Source organism: Schistocerca americana, chromosome 3 (genome assembly GCF_021461395.2).
Source record: "Schistocerca americana isolate TAMUIC-IGC-003095 chromosome 3, iqSchAmer2.1, whole genome shotgun sequence".
Classification (NCBI taxonomy): Eukaryota; Metazoa; Arthropoda; class Insecta; order Orthoptera; family Acrididae; genus Schistocerca; species Schistocerca americana.
Window position 1 is genome coordinate 752,198,863 of NC_060121.1, and position 18,352 is coordinate 752,217,214.

The 18,352-nt window shown below is 38.3% G+C and overlaps 1 protein-coding gene across 1 annotated transcript in view; it reads right to left on the bottom strand.

Annotated features, from left to right (window-relative positions):
• LOC124607382 (cytosolic carboxypeptidase Nna1-like) overlaps positions 1 to 18,352 on the bottom strand; it is a 533,373-nt gene that overhangs the window by 318,213 nt on the left and 196,808 nt on the right. The window contains exon 8 of the mRNA XM_047139698.1: positions 14,273 to 14,383. Within this exon, the coding sequence (XP_046995654.1) occupies positions 14,273 to 14,383 (111 nt within the window). The remainder of the gene's footprint in view (positions 1 to 14,272; positions 14,384 to 18,352) is intronic.

Genomic DNA, 18,352 nt, shown 5'->3' on the forward strand with positions numbered 1-18,352 from the left:
TTTATTGTCAGTTTTTTTAAGGCTCTCTATAAATCTCTAATTTGTTACTAGAGTTCCAAAGGGTAGAAAATTTATTACGATTTCTTTTGTTGAGTTTATGTCTTGTAAATCTTATCCAATTTCTTCTAAGTCACTGAGTTTGATCATCTTTGAATTAATAATGAAGGTAAGTCTCTTGGTGAATGTATTGTCATTTAATAAATATCTTCACAGAATTTCAAGCTTATCTTGTGCACAGTATCAGGGAGCTAATCTATCAGTGTGTAGAGGTCACACATGTTCTCCACTTCATGCAAATGTCAGTTTATTGTGTGGGGCCATATATTTTTGTAACAATTTTCCACCCCTGTTTTTCAGTTCCGCAACACCAAGAGTTATGTTCTCTAGAGCATATACTGCTCTCAGTGAAAGAACTGTCTTGTAATGTCACAAGTCGCTATTGTGCAATATTACTTTCTGGATGTAGTAGTTCCACATAATTTTAAATGTCTTTTGAAGTTCAATGGCTCTTCCTAACTTTGAGCTACTGTATTATTTTAGTGGAAGTATGATCTTTCAGAGGAATCTGAAGAAAGATAGCTGTAAAATTTTCTTCAGTAGAACTTTTCTGGTGTTTTGATACAAATTTTGCATGTAATAGTTTCTTGTAAGACATCCAGAGTCCTGCCTCTGTTGATGTCCTGTGCAATTGCAATTTTTCTGTGGCATATTTAATTCTTCCATATCTTAGCAATAATTTTTAAATCATCAGCAATGGCTGAGCATTTAATGTTGACTCTGTATCCAGAATATCTTAGGTACATACATTTGATGTCTTTTTCCAGTCTGTTACAACACTGTGCAGAACTAAGTTAAACAGTAGGGAAAAGGGAAAGGGGGCTGAAATTATGTCAAACACCAAGGCCATTCAGTTTTGATGCAGCCTTTGGCAGATTCATAGATTCATTCTTTGATCTTCGTGTCCACTCTGAGATCTTCTGGAGTATCAAAAATAGTCTGTTTGTTGACAGCCATAGGCCTCTTTCATGACCACAAAGAAAGCAAGGAATGGCAGATCTTTCATTTCATCTCCATGTTATCTATCTGTTTGGCACATGATCAACCTTTCCTGAATCCTGCTTGTTAGTCATCAATCACATGATCAGTCAGTTCTTCCAAACAGTGCAACACTAGAACTGTAGAAGCAGTCAATATGAGTCTGTTCAAAAAATCCTAGAACTTTGTCCCCAAAATCTTTCTATGGTTACCTTTTACTTATTGTGCATGGTCTCCTTCAAAATACTCTCCTCCACAATTGATACGCTGCTCTCAACACTGTTTCCACTTCCGGAAGCAGTCATGGTAGCCGTCTGAAAACTTTTTTTTATCTCATCTATCATTGCAAATCTACTTCCTTGAATGGGATTTTCAATTTTGGGAAAAAAAAGTCTGCAAGTGCCGGGTCTTGAGAGTACAGAAGATGAGGCAGCATGGCGATTTTGTTTTTTGTGCAATAGTGACGCACCAACAAGAATGAAAATGGGGGTGTGTTATTGTGATGCAAGAGCCATGAATTGTCTTGCCACATTTTAGGGTGTTTCCTTATCATGTTTTCTTGCAGTCATCACAACAAGTAGTACCATCAATTACTGGTTTGTCCCTGTGGCACGAATTCATGATGAACTAATCCCTCAAAGTCAAAGAAAACTATCAGCATAGCTTTGACATTTGACCTGACCTGATGAACTTTTTTTGGTCTTGGAGAGCCTTTCTCAAGCCACTGTGAAGATTGAACCTTGGTATCAACATCACAACTGTAGATCCACATCTCATCACCGATTATGATTCTCTTAAGGAAAATCTTGTTCTCATTTGTGTGATCCAAAAACTCTTTACAGATTGTGGGGCGAATGTCTTTCTAGTTTTGATTCATGAGCCATGGAATGAACTTGGTGGCAACATGATGCATTCCAAGATGCTTTGACACGATTTCATAATATGATCCAACTGAAATATTACATTCTTCTGCAATATCTTGGACAGTCAGTCTTTGATTGACATGCACAATTTCATTGATGTTCCTTGGATGAGCATAATTGGTAGACGAACAAGTGGCATCTTTAACTTCCATGTGGACCATTCATAACACCAAGTATGGTTTAAGCATCCATCACCATAGGCTTCCTGCATCATTTGGTGTGTGTCTGCAAGTGTTTCCCTGTGGAGACACGTTGCTCCTCTAACTCTATCATCTCAAAATTTGCAAACTGTGTGACACAATGTTCTACTAAATACAGCATTGAACAATAACTAACAGACATACAACAATCAAACTTCCAGAAGTTTCACATTAAACACAGGCATGTGCAGGAATGCATACCACATTATGCTCCAACACACCATCAGCATGAAATATGAATGTTCTGGAATTTTCTGAACACACCTCATACAAACATTTTGAAATCTTGTCTATATAATGACAATATTTTTTCATAAGTTCTGTGACTTTAATTTGTTTTAACAAAGACTGTTTGGCAGAAATCAAAGACCTGTAACTACATTCATTGCTTTTTTTCTCACTGTATATCTAAAATGTCAATGGCCTTGCCGCACTGGTCACACCAGTTCCCATCAGATCACCGAAGTTAAGTGCTGTCAGGCTGGGCTAACACTTGGATGGGTGGCCATCTAGTCTGCCAAGCACTATTGGCAAGCAGGGTGCACTCAGCCCTTGTGAGGCAAACTGTGGAGCTACTTGACTGAGAAGCAGCGGCTCTGGTCTCGTAAACTGACATATGCCCGGGAGAGCAGTGTGCTGGCCACATTCCCCTTCACATCTGCATCCAGTGATGCCTGTGAGCTGAGGATGATATGGCTACTGGTCTGTACCGTTGGACTTTCATGGCCTGTTCGGGCGGAGTTTAGTTTAGTTAGTATATCTAAAACTCTGGCACCGCTCTTGGGTGATTTACACATTTATGTAGCCTGAGAGTACTGGAACTGTTTAGATGTGCTGCATGTCACAGGAGTGTGATGCTTCAATGTATGTTGAAGCTTTACCTATAGTGATTTGTTGTATATGAGTCATGGACAGATATTGAAAAGTTTTCAGACAAGGAATTAATGGGATACATACAACATCTGCTGAAATTTTTAGTTCTACACATGCAACTACAATTATCATTTCTGAGACAGAAACTCATACATGGAGTGGAAGAAGCTGTCCAAAAGAAATGATTTTAAGCTAGATCTAAAACTTGATCTGCTACCTGCCAGACACTTTATGTTGTTGGGCAAATGATCAAAGATTTTTATTGCTGAATAATGTACTCCTTTTTGAGCAACTGACAGCTTCAATAACGGATAGGAAAGGTCATTTTTCCCTCTAGTGTTGTACATATGAGCATCACTTTTCTTCACAATTTGAGATGGATTATGTGTAACGAATTTCATTAGCGAACATATGCACTCTGATGTTGCAGTTAAAATATGTAACTCCTTGAAAAGGTGCCTACATGACATCCTTGGGTGAACACCACTAATTACTCTCACTGCTCTCTTTTGTGCAATAAATATTTTATGTCTAAGTGGTGAGTTACCACAGAAAACTATTCCATTTAACATTATTGAGTGGAAATATGCAAAGTACGTTAGGAGGCTGATCTGTTTATTGCCAAGACTAGCGATTATATGAAGAGCGAAAGAAGCTGAACTTAGTTGTTTGAGAAGCTTAGTAATATGCTTCTTCCAGTTCAAGTTGTCATCAATGTGAACACCCAAAAATTTGGAGAAATCTACCCTGTTAACTGAGCCATGTTCATATGCTACATCAGTTGTTGGTATGACTCTATTTGGTGTACAGAACTGGATATAGTGAGTTTTTTTTTCAAAATTGAGGGAGAGTCAATTTTCTGAGAACCACCTAATAATTCTTTGAAAGACATCCTTAACAATATCTTCAATTGCTTTTTCTAATGACACTCCCTTGGAACATGCACAAAGTTACTTTAGAATTTTAAGATTTCTCTCCATTAAATCAAGCATGACACACTATGCTCTGTTTGTCACTGATCACCTGTTCTACATTAAATGAGTCAAAAGTTCAGGCCTGTTTGTAGTCAAGAGATCTAAGATGTTACCTTCATGAGTCAGTTCTCTGATTAACTGACTCACGGTAATTTTCAGAGAAGGCATTTAGAATGATTTCAACGATTCCCTCTCCCCACTACTTACTCTAATCATTTATGTCTTCCAGTCTGTAATTGGTAAGTTTAAATTTCCCTGTGATATGACACAATGACTAGAAAATTTATGTAGAACCATCTCCAAATTGAGTCTCAACAGTTCTGTCACTACTGTTCCTGGGAAAGGAGGCACATATGCATCTTACACTGTGACAATTATTGAACTACACAAAGAAGAAGAAAAAATAATAATAAAAATAAAAAATAAAGTAATTTCATTACAAACTACGGCGTGCACACACTTTATTCAAAATATAAATGCAACTGTAGATCTTGGGATTTAGGTTATGACATGTTTGACATGCCTGTCATCCTTGGCGATGATGTGTCACAGATGAATAGAGAAATTTGGCATGTTACACTGTAGTGTCAGAATATCGATGCTGTCTTCCTGAATGGCTGTTTTCAGCTCAGCAGTGGTTTTGGGGTTATTGCTGTACACCTTGTCTTTAATATAGCTCCACAAAAAGGAGTCACATGTTTGGATTGGGAGAATATGGATGCCCATGCCAGTGGTGTCTGGGTATCCCAGAGCCAGAACGCGGTCCTCAAAGTGCTCCTCCAGGACATGAAACACTCCTCTGCTTTGATGGGGTTGAGATCCACCTGGCATTAACCACATCTCATCGAAATCATGTTCACTTTGGATAATGAGGATGAAATAATCTTCAAAACCTTCACGTAACATTTGGCAGTCATTGTGCCATCAAGGAATATCACACCGATTATTGGGCTTCCTCGCTAAACGAAACCATATTCACATCAAAGTCCTGTTCATCAATACCTGGGCAGCAGTGTTGCTGCAACACAATCACTGTTCCATGGCCCTGGGAATTAATGGCTGATAGGTTTGAATTTTGAATGGGAAGAGGTGCAGGTCTTCAACAACAATTTGGCCCAGTGTCTCCCAGTTGATTCCCACCTACTGTACAGCTAGTCTGATCGATTTCCTGGGCCTGGTTTGAAACATGATGGCTGTCTTCTCATAGTTTCCAGGCATTTTCACCCTTTTTGGACAACTGACATTGCCAACAATGTCATCACAAACACTACACGTTCTCTCAAACTTGCGAATCAAATTCTTGATTGTTAGCACACTTGGGCTGGTTGTCTTCAGCTTGGATTCGGCTGCAGACTTCCTTTGAGCCACAGTTAGGCTGTTATTGCTCGCATAGTAGGCCTTCAAAAGTGCTATACACTCAGGCATACTGCACAGTGACATCTTCATGTGCAAATGGCCGACAATATCAAGTTGTGTGTGCATGGGGATACTAATTCCCATCATGCGCCATGGCCAACAATGTAGTTTGAATGTCCTAATGCAAACTGTTCAGAAGTTATGATGATTTTATTTCATATAGTTCAATATTTGTCACCCTGCATTATCTTATTTGATCAAATTTTAATATGTATTTTCACCCATATTATTTCTTATACAGAATGCATATTAACCCCACTGGATATTATTGCATTATTTATGGCAATAAAAACACCTCCACCACTTGCATTCAGCCTATATTTGGGATATACATTCCAAACCAGAATTAAGAATTTCATTGTTATTCGCACCTTGTTTCAGCCAGATTTATTACCATTTATAAGTAAGACAATTTCTGGGTCTTTTTCATGAAAATTCTTGCGCTTAGCTAATACTATACCAAAATTTTCATTCTTCAGTGTGCTATGATAAATCAAGTGGGCTGATACTCTCTCCTCTTTGAAATCAAAACATAAGTTACTGAAAGTGGACAGTTACGAACAGTTTTCAGTTAGTTAGGCCAGTTACTAGCAGAGTGACAGAAGTGACAGTTTCATATGATTTGACTTTAATGAACACTATGGTGGGAACACTAACAAAAAAATTCTGAACTGGAGAAATATGTTTTTCTTTTGTGATGAATACTAATAAACAAACATCACACAAAATTTTTGTGTATGTCACATCAGGTGCAGTTACTGTGTGCAGTCTGATCTCCATGGCCAGAGACAGTGCTCATGTATCTATGATTTGTGCTTGTGTGAATGTGTGTGTGTGTTTTCTACTTCTGAAGAAGGCTTTTTGACCAAAAGCTCAAATGTATAGCAGTCTTTTTGCTGTGCCTGGCTGTGACTCAGTGTCTCCTCTATATGGTGTGTAGCAACCCAATCTTTTCATAATAATATCATTATTCCATCCTGGGTTTTCCATTGTTTAAAATTGTTGTTTGTTATTTATACTTTTAAAATCACCTCAAATAGTATATGAAGCCATGAACTTGCAACTATGGACAAATAATGACTACAAGATAATTATATTCACAGGAGTTTTAGATTTGAGAGTCTGCAGATGAGAGCTCCTGGATCACACCAAAAGAATATCCAAAGTAGATCTCAGCAGTTGTAATCAAAGATGACACATCAGTCTTAACTAAAAATGATGTCCTAGGAGAAAATTTCATATAGTCTGCAAAATATCTTAAAGAACCTTGAAGCCTGCTTTCATCAAAATAGTGTAAAACTGAATATTACAAAGGCTGTTTACAACTAAACTGCCAAAAATGATAGACATAAGAATAACTTGGGATGACCAGGAAATGACTGAAGCAAGCACGTCAAAGTTCCTAGGCATACATCTCAATAAATATATTAATTAAAAAGCAGATATAGATTGTTTATCAAATAAATCAAATTATTTACACTTTACAAAGTGTATATGATCTTACGGGTGCCAAAAAGATTATATAACACAGCTACTTTGAGTCAGTTACTCAATAAATATAATTTTCTAGGCAAACTCATCTGACATCACAAGGCTATTAATGATGCAGAAAAAAAAGAAAAAAAACACATTCATTGAGCAGCAGAGACTCAAGAGAGGCTTGTGCTGTTTTATTTAAAAATGCCAAGAGTGCCTTCATTGCAAATATTATAACTTTATTTTCTTGTACAATGACAGCCACACACTCAAAATTTTCCATTTCAAGCACAACTACAACTTTCACTACACAGAAAATTTCAGATTACTCTCACACCATTAAAAACTTTTCTAAAAATTAGAAATCACCTAAAAGGTAGAAATATATTTAATAGGAAGATTCAGTCTCTGAAAGCATTCGTCTCTAATATATTAACAGTCAAGTTCTACTACCCCACTGCAGAATGTATGGAGAACAAAGTTACTGTCTGAGATAAAAAATGGTACATTTATCTGTACACTGTTGTCATTATAAATGAAACTGTGAAATGCTGAATAACTTTTCATTGAAATTATTTATTGCTCAATATAGCAAATCAAATAATCTAAGAATTGTATTTTAAGTATTGAATATTTCTAGGAAAATACTACAAAATATGGTATCTTAAATGACAAGTTTTTAGGAAAGTATATCACATGTATTGGGATCCATTTATACGACACTATGTGACCTTTTCTAGAGTAGTGCTCCATTGTTTCAAGCCCTTATGATATAGGCATGACAGAAGACAGTCAACAAACCAGGAGACTTTCTGTACTAGGCAACAATCCAACATTTCAAATGGTTCCATCATATATTGCTACAAGTGAACTGTAGGCATCAGCCCAAACTATTGTTTATGAAGGAGAAAATGATACAGTAATATGAGAAAAGCGGTCCTGTATGCGTGAAGTACATCAAATGAAAATACGTCCCAAAAATTCATGTGCATGTAGTATGAACATTAAAAACAATAATGTATCTTGCATTTCCGATAATCTCACAATGAATCAGACAAGCCAAAAATCTGTAGATAAATTTAAATGGAAGTCAGTAATGTTCTGTAAAAGGGAAGACAAGACAACAACTAGGCAAGGCAACAAAATTGAATTTCTCAAAGTAGGCGAACTGCTGTTGGGTTATTCCGTGCCAAGTCATGGAAGGCACCTCATCTATGATCTAAGATTTGGTGAAATTTGGCTTATTTGTTCTCCCTATGGAGATAAGCAACCATACCAAGTTTTAGAATTTTATCTCCGTCTGTTTCAATTTTATGGCACTTCAAAGATTGAAAGTATTGTTGTTTTTACCATTGTGACTGCACAAAATCACACTTGCTAACATTCTGAACACAAAAAAAGATTTTTAGTCACCATCTGAACAATGTGAAATCTGAAGTTTCTATACTCTATAATATATCGATTGTAGGATAAAATATCTTACAACTTTGCATATAACCATCAAGATGGGAAAAAAAATTACTCCTTACGCTTTTTATTTTATGAAAATTGAAGTTAGAGAGGGGAAAAAGAAAGGAAAGGAACCATTGGTATCAGCTGCATCAGGACTTTACGCAGAATCAGCAACAGTGAGTGAAAACATGTGCCAGGCCAGGATTCGAACCCGGGATTTCCAGCTTACTAGGCAGTCGCATTAACCACTGCATCATCTGGACACAGTGTTTATTGCAAATGTGTGGACTATCTTGACATGCTCCCCAGCTGATTCACATTCCTACCTAGCATCACTTACCCTTGTGAATTTGCATTCACACTGAAGATTGCCATCAGTGTGAATCAATTATATGAATTCGGGGTGCCTGTTCTTTCTGACATGCCCAAAACAACAACCACCATGTATTAATATAATTGATTTGCCTTTATGGGTAATGAATTCACAACCTTCAGTGCCAGTGCACAGTTACATTCTGTCTCCTGTGGGAATCAAAAAATAGCGAGCATAGAGGACATGGATTGGGACTGCAGATGGGTGGTGCTACGAGGGGCGTTTGAAAAGTCCATGCAAAGTCTGAGAGATGGCACCACTGGTGTCTACCAAGGTCATGTTTAGTTAGTAGCATCTTTGGAAAGAAAGCACACCAAGATTCAGCCATATTGGTCTATTCCTTTGTGTTTGGCATTCATGTGAATCAAGGAAGTCAGGTGATTGTCAAAAAATGGACAAAAAAGAATTTCGTGTGGTGATTAAACATTACTTTATGAAAGGCAAAATGCCTCATGAGACTAAAGAGAAGCTTGATAAACATTATAGTGACTCTGCACCTTCCATTAGAACAGCTTATAAGTGCTTTCAAAATTTTCAGAATGGCCACATGGGCACAAGTGATGCTGGACGTTCTGGATGCCCTACGGAGATTATGATTCCAGAAATCATTGATAAAATCCATGATATGGTGATGGATGATAGAAGAGTTAAGGTGTGTGAGATTGCTAGTGCTGTGGGCATCTCGAATAAATGGGTACATAATATTTTGCATAAACATTAGGACATGAGAAAGCTATCCGCAAGATGGGTTCTGCGTTTGCTCACCCTTGACCAAAAACGGAATCGTATGAAATGTTGCAAGGATGGTTTGCAGCTATTCAGGAAAAATCCACAGAACGTTAAGCATAGTTTCGTCACTGTGGATGAAACATGGATACATTACTATACTCCTGAGACCAAACAACAATCTAAACAATAGGTTACCAAGGGAGAATCTGCACCAAAAAGGCGAAGACCATTCCTTCGGCTGGAAAGGTTATGGTGACTGTCATTTGGGATTCAAAAGGCATAATTCTCATCAACTATCAGGAAAAGTGTAAAACTATTACAGGTGAATATTATTCATCATTATTGGACCGTTTGAAAACTGAGCTGCAAGAAAAACACCGGGAATTGGACCACAAAAAAGTTCTTTACCATCACGACAATGGACCAGCACACAACTCATCAGTTGTGGTCGCAAAATTAATGGAAATAGGATTCCAACTCGTTTCACATGCCCCCTATTCTCCAGACGTGGCTCCCTCGAACTACTAGTTGTTCCACAATTTGAAGAAATGGCTGGTGGGACGAAGATTTTATTCAAACGAGGAGGTGATTGCAGCAACTAATAGCTATTTTGCAGATTTGGACAATTCCTATAATTCAGAAGGTATAACCAAATTAGAACAGCGTTGGATGAAGTGTATAAGTCGAAAAGGAGACTATGTTGAAAAATAAAAATAGTTTACCCCAAACACGTAAGTAGTATTTATTTTTGCACGGACTTTTCAATCGCCCTTCGTACATGGGAATGTTGGATGGTCGAGGGGTGTAGCGAGATACTCTGCACAATTGTCACAAACACTGTGTATGGGTGGCATAGAGGCTAACACCTAGTAAGCTGTAGATCCCAGGTTCGAATCCTGGTCCAGCACACATTTTCACTCGTGATCACTGAACCCGCATAATGTTTCGCTTCAGCAGAAACTCAATAGTTCCTTCCCTTTCCTTTCCTTTCTTCCCCCTCCACCTTCAATTGACATAAATGTATCACATTTGTATATTTTGCAGGGTGTCTATTCTTCAGACATGTTCAAAAGAACAGGCGCCACGTGTATTATCTTTTTATGAAAAATAAATAAATAAAAAGGATCACCATCACATTGATTTCACATAAAGGGAGAGCAAAAATCTTATTTTTTTGCAAAATAATTCTCAAAGTGTGGATAATCATTGGGAAAAATGAAATTACCAAGATTTTTGTTCATTTGTTAACTTAAATTTTTTAAAATACTGTTACCTGAGCCTGTCCCTTCTATGAGTTTAATCACTCAAAATTACTGTTAGGTCAATGGTAATTCATTCAGGACCATTGAAATTCCAATGGTTTCTTTTAATATCTCAAGAAAAAATTAAAAACAATTATTTGTTACAAAAACAAAAAAACAAAGGAAATAATTCCATTTGGATTATTTTGGAGTAAAAAGATGGGTGGGGGGTTCATTTTTTTCCCTTTATGTGATATTCATTGTAATGTTGAAACACATTTTTTGACAATAAATTACACAAATATAAGTAATAAGGAAGGGCAAACCTACATTTCTAGCATTTGTAGACTTAGAGAAAGCTTTTGACAATGTTGACTGGAATACTCTCTTTCAAATTCCGAAGGTGGCAGGGGTAAAATACAGGGAGAGAAAGGCTATTTCCAATTTGTACAGAAAGCAGATGGCAGTTATAAGAGTCGAGGGGCATGAAAGGGAAGCAGTGGTTGGGAAGGGAGTGAAACAGGGTTGTAGTCTCTCCCCGATGTTATTCAATATGTATATTGAGCAAGCAGTGAAGGAAACAAAAGAAAAATTCGGAGTAGGTATTAAAATCCATGGAGAAGAAATAAAAACTTTGAGGTTTGCCGATGACATCGTAATTCTGCCAGAGACAGCAAAGGACTTGGAAGAGCAGTTGAACGGAATGGATAGTGTCTTGAAACGAGGATATAAGATGAACATCAACAAAAGCAAAACGAGGATAATGGAATGTAGTCGAATTAAGTCGAGTGATGCTGAGGGAATTAGATTAGGAAATGAGACACTTAAAGTAGTAAAGGAGTTTTGCTATCTGGGGAGCAAAATAACTGATGATGGTCGAAGTAGAGAGGACATAAAATGTAGACTGGCAATGGCAAGGAAAGCGTTTCTAAAGAAGAGAAATTTGTTAACAGCAAGTATAGATTTAAGTGTCAGGAAGTCATTTCTGAAAGTATTTGTATGGAGTGTAGCCATGTATGGAAGTGAAACATGGATGATAAATAGCTTAGACAAGAAGAGAATAGAAGCTTTCAAAATGTGGTGCTACAGAAGAATGCTGAAGATTAGATGGGTAGATCACATAACTAATGAGGAAGTATTGAATAGGATTGGGGAGAAGAGAAGTTTGTGGCACAACTTGACCAGAAGAAGGGATCGGTTGGTAGGACATGTACTGAGGCATCGAGGGATCACCAATTTAGTATTGGAGTGCAATGTGGAGGGTAAAAATCGTAGAGGGAGACCACGAGATGAATACACTAAGCAGATTCAGAAGGATGTAGGTTGCAGTAGTTACCGGGAGATGAAGAAGCACAGGATAGAGTAGCATGGAGAGCTGCATCAAACCAGTCTCAGGACTGAAGACTACAACAACAATGATAAAATGGAGCCCTTCCAGGGTGAGGCAAGCAGTTTCCACACTCCTAGGCCACAGATTTGTTGTATCAAGTGCAACTGGAAACAGTGCCTCGGCACAACAAGTGACCCATTAATAATAATAATGAATAGTCAGGGATGTGACAGCCACACCAGTCAACCAAGCAACATGGGACAGTGTGTATCTGCTACATGTTCAGGCATCCACTGCAGCACCTTCTGGTACTGCCCAGTTCTCCTACTTGGACTTGGTACTTCTGCACTGATGGGTTGTCCATTGCAGCAGCTGCCAACCCCTGCCACGGAGGGAAGCGGAATGAGACACAGGCAGCATGGCTGCCCACATTTCCATGCTGGTGAAGACACATATACATCAAGCGTCATCATACACTGTGCCAAGTTTCGCTAACAGAGGCTGACATGCCCAGCAAGTGATTTAGCAGTCTTGCTAGCTCCATCCATGAATGACCATGCTGACATCTACATCCACATGATTACTATGCAGTTCACAATTAAGAGCCACAGAGGGTTCATCAAACCATCTTCAAGCTATTTCTCTACCATATCACTCTTGACAAACAGCACGCAGGAATAACGAACATTAAATCTTCCCATATAAGCTCTTTCTTCTCTTATTTTATTATGATGGTCATTTCTCCCTATGTATGAGATCCCATGGGACATCTTGCTGCAATGAAAAAACTCTTTGTTTTAATGATGGTTGCTACAATTCGCATATTGTATCTGTAGCACTCTCTCCCCTATTTCACAATAATACAAAATGAGCTGCCCTTCTTTGAATTTTTTCAGTGTCTGATACAGAACCCACACTGCACAGCACTACTCCAGAAGAAGACAGAAACACATAATGTAGGCAGTCTCTTTAGTAGACTTGTTGCATTTTCTAAGTGTTCTGCCCATAAATCACAGTCTTTGGTTCATTTCTCCCACAACATTATCTATGTCATCATTCCAATTTAAGTCATTTTTAATTGGAATCCCAAAGTATTTAGTTGAATTCACAAACTTTATATTTGTATGCTTTAACATGTAACCAGAATTTAGTGGATTCATTTTAGTATTCATGTGGATGGCTTCAAATTTGTCTTTATTCAGCATCAAGTGTCACTTTCTGCACCATACAGATATCTTGTCTAAATAATTTTGCAGTTTGTTTTGATCATCCGATGACTCTACAAGGTGGCAAATGACAGCATCATCTGTAAAAAATCTAAGAAGGCTGCTCAGATTGTCTCCTAAATTGTTTATGCATACCACAAACAGCAGAGGGCCTACAACACTTCGTTGGGGAACACCAGATATTGCTTCTGTTTTACTCAATGACTTTCTGTCACTTATTATGAACAATGGCCTTTCTGACTGCAGTCATATAGTGTGGATAACCACATACAAGATAACACTGTTGTGGAACATTCTGCACAACTAAGCACCAGTGAGCTTAACAGCTGCTTCAGAACACATACCATTTGGATCCCCAACCCCTTTCTAGTGTTAAAGCTCTTCTGAAATGGCCATGTGGGAACTGTATCTAACACATTTTCTATTCTTGAGGTTCGTTTGGTTATCCATTGATAATCTCAACCCTTAACCCTTTCCTTTCTTGTCATTTTAAGTCCTCATTTCTTCCTAACTTTGTGTTCCTCTTCTTGGCTTCTCTTCTCTCTCTGCCTCCTCTTCAAACATACTCAACTCCCTCAGCTTTATGTCAGTTGGCAGGAGAAGTCTACATTTTATCACTGCCATCAAGAACCATCTGTGTTATCCTCTGCTACCTACCAGTACTTTCATACCCATTCCTTGCCTCCTGCCCCCCCCCCCCCCCCCCCCTCCACTATCACAATCTTGTGGAGATTAGTGTCTAGGTATCTGTGTGTATGTGAACATCTATCTAGAATCATGTAGGATATGGGTGCTGAAAAGTACGCTGTCACTAGAAGAGCAGCAAAATTTTGAAATCGGAACTATTTTTATGATCCTTTAAATTTGTCCACATGTCCCCCATCAGTTATTTATTTATGGTAAAGAATTTAAGAAGTAGTGGAAAAATATTCATGATGACATACACATTATAACAGACATCATATTGTTGCAAACCAAACTAACAGTCAACAAAATATTTAAAATTTTTAATAATAACAGTCACCTTTGCTTGTCCACTATCGCCTGTCAAAAAGTCCATGAATCCTTTCATCATCCACGATGAAGGAGTCTCACCAGGATGAACACGTGCAGTTACTACAATTGCTTTCTTCTTCTGGAAAGAACACATTCAGACACTTTAGCTATTACCAGTTTATAAAGAGATAAAAGTAAACACAGAGGAAGTAAGAGTCATTTAAAGCTTTATGCCAGCATTTATGAATGAGTACAGACATCCAAATTGGCAAGTTCTAGAGTGTGATCTACTGTCCCACTGCCCATGCTCATTTCCTACTATTTAAGTTACACAATCAAGTCATAAGATTAAGAGAAGAAATTACAGACAAACACATCACAAATGTGTGCTCTATTTAGTCTAATAATGATTTGAGCAAAACACTTGATAATCAGACCTTTGGATCTATAGATATCTGTATTTTAATTGAATGCTACCATTAGAATTCACTGTAATGCATGACAGGAGCATCCGACCATCATGGAGCTCAGTGCTGCCTAGAGCCCGGTGAAATGTGACTCACACATGGTGGAGCTGGAGCAAAGTGTACAGAAAATTCTGGAGTCTTGAAGAAAGGATGCTATGAGAAAAAGCTACAGCTCAGATGCAGTTTGTGGTGTCTGACACTCCATAGCAACAGGTGATTGGACTCACCTCAAGCACTAAAGGATAAGAGGAGCAAAAGAAGTTCGTAAGGAAAACTGTATTTATAAGGAGTGAGCATGATTGTAAAGTTATTTCAAAGTGTTACTAGAGAGTTCACACTGGACGAATCAGAGTACCATGTAATAACATCAAAAGTGTACATGTTATGAAAAGTGACAGCAGAGGACATTCTGATTTGAACAGCGTTGAAAAGGTACAGGTTAAAAAGTTGTGGGAGAGTTTCAAATACACCAGTTTGGGCAAGAAGCTATGGTAACAATCAGAATGGTAAATTTATTATACAAAAGGTCATCTGAAATGAGTGGATGTCAGTAACATGCAACTGCATAAATAATAAATATTACCAGAATATTTAAGGAAAGTCACTAACCAGCCACAAGTGCTAGACAGACATGTATAGCTGCATTTAACCCTAGGTAAGTAATGAAAAGAGACTAAGGAGCCGAAAGCACTAGAAATACATGTATCTTAGTGTTTAATCTTAAGTGTACAGCCAGTTTTAGCGTTGTGACATGAAACAGACTGTGCAGCACATGAGCACCAGGTTAGAGTAATAAATGATTAATGCACAAATATTTAAGGATAAAAGAAAGATGGAAATAAGAGCCTAGAAAGTGTGATTCTCGTGAAGTCACACTGTTTCATTCCAATGATTTGAATCACCAAGGTCCTTTCCATCAGTTATTTTTATGATAATTTTTGTTAGCAGCTTGGAAAGAGTCAGGAAAGGCTTCCACTGCTTTCAAGATTCAGGCTCATAGAACTGCAACAGTATCATGTAAAAAAGTAGCCACAACAAATAGATTGGGTCTAAACTTCAACAAACCACTGTCGTGTAAATCATTAGTTGGTGGCATTAAGCACCACTGCAGGGCTAAGTTCTGAGGTTTGTGAACCTAGCGTGCAGTTGAGTAAGAGATAAACCTTATGGGCAACTCACTGACATTGTCTGCAACAAGGAAGGAGGTGACACTGTCACATCACTACACAGAGCAAGGTAACCTTCCTCTGTCCCGTATCTTTCAGCAGATCTTACTACTGAATGAAGCAACACAGGTGGAAAGCCACTATGAAACCATCTCCAAATGCAACAATCACTGTCACAGCCATGGGGGCAAGTTTTGTAGAGGTGTGTTGTAAGTGTAGTAGAATTTGAGATTTTGATTAGAGAGGAGTAAAAACAAGTAAACAATGGTCTAGTATTAGGAAGTTGTGAAACGTCTTTATTGTTGTGTTTCTGTCTAGATATTAATTTTTTTCCAGATTATTTGTGTCTTTTTTTTCCTAGTGGAAATATGATTAAATTAATTTGATATGGACCTAAAAGGTCAGAAATAAAAGATGAGTTAGCAACAAGACCAACTCTTAGAGTCATTAGATTAGTGGTAATTGGTGTGAATCAAGTATTTGTGAGGCCTGTGGTTTTCATCTGTATCTCATAATACTAATATGCATATAACAACTACCAGCAAAAACCTAAAACATCAACTAATGTTGAGAGCTTCCTTTCCTACTCAGCAAAAAAGTACTTAGAGAGACCTAATATTTTAAGATATGCTTAATTTTAATTGATGTTTGTGTATTCTTCTTCTTCTGTATCCAGATGCACCAATTATATCTCCCCTTCCCAGTAATTAGCAACGTAGGTTGCTTTGTCATTGACTTTCAAAACATCGTCTTTAGTGCATGTTATAGACATATATGGGCAAATCAATAGGTGGTCCAAGTCCTGTATTGCTCCACACTCACACCTATCACTATCACTCTAGCCCCATTTAAATAAGTTTGATTTGCACCCAGTTACTCCAGTGTGCAGCCGGTTTAAAGACCTCCAAGTTGTAAAAGTAGTTGAAATCCTGCAGATCCCTCCTCAAGTAGTTCCATTGTGAAGTGTGGCACCATTTCTTCCCAAAGAGATAGCCGCATTACAATGGGCTTGGTGGCAAGTTTTTCAGTGGTTTCAATGAAACTCCCGCAGGATTTTAGCCGGACACGTTGTTTTCGGTGCATATGCATCAGGTGTCGAGGATCATTCATTTGTTTTGATCTTTCAATCATGGCTATGCCTATGATGGGATAAATTTTGTCTTTGGGAGTTGGTTTGAGGCATCCTATTGCAGTACGTACAGTTTTGTTTACGGTGACATCAACTTGCTTAGTGTGAGCAGAGTTCCTCCAAACTGGCGCCATGTATTCCGCTGCTGAGATACTCAGCGCCAGACCCATGGTGCGCAAAACGTGTGGTTGAGCTCCCCACGATGAACCTGTTAGCTTCCGCAGTATGTTGTTCCTGGCACAGGCCTTTTTTATAGTGTTGTGACAGTGCTGCTTAAAAGTAAGCACTCTGTCCAGTGTTACTCCCAGGTATTTAGGGCTGTTTGTATGCTTCAGCTCTTCCCCTTGCCACATGACTTGGAGTTTCTGTTTGGCTTGTTTGTTCCTAAGATGGAGGGCGGATACTTGAGATTTACTAGGGTTTGGTTTGAGATTATTGCCTTCGTAATAGGTAGCAAGTTCTGTTAAGGCTCCTGTAAGATTCTCCTCCACTTGTTCAAAGATTTTATCCTGTGTGGCCACTGCTGCATCATCGGCATAAATGAACATTCATGTCTGGTGGCTGATGGGAAAGTCATTCATATAGATGTTAAATAATATTGGAGCCAAGACACTACCATTTTTCTGTGTCCTCCATCAGCTGTTTTTAGATTGTAAGGTTACATAGTAGCGTTTGTTATGTAGCATGCATTGCACGAACATAGAAAGGGTGTAGTCCTTAGTGACATTATACACCTTCTGGGTAAGCAACTTTTGGTTAACTGTGTCATATGCGGCACTGAGATCCAGGAATGCAACCCCGGTTACTTCTCCTCTATGATAGCCATCTTCGATGTACTGTGTGAGATTAAGGATTTGGCCACAGCATGATTTTCCTGGTCGAAATCCAGCTTGTTCTTTAATGAGGGCTTTGTCCACATAATCAGCTATGCGTTTGAGTATCATTCGCTCCAGCACTTTAAATAGATGACAAAGCAGTGAGACAGGCCGGAAATTTTTAGCTTCAGCTGGGTCTTTCCGTGGATTTAGTAACGCAACAACCTGAGCTTTCCTCCACAGTTTAGGAATCTGCATTGTTATAATACCATTATTCATTAGCTCTAGGATCTGTGCTTGTACTCTCGGTCCAAAATGTTTAATTTGCTCAGATCTCAGATCGTCGAGGTCAGCGGCCTTATTGTTTTTCAAATAGTTGATGGCGTCTTGTAGCTCCAGAATGAAGAACGGGCGAGCTAGGAAGCTAATCTCCTCATTCAATTTTCTTTTGATTTTTCCATTCCTGATCTTCCTTTTAGTTTGTGTATTTGACAATGAGCTAAGTAAAGTTAGCCACTTACCTCAAAGGCA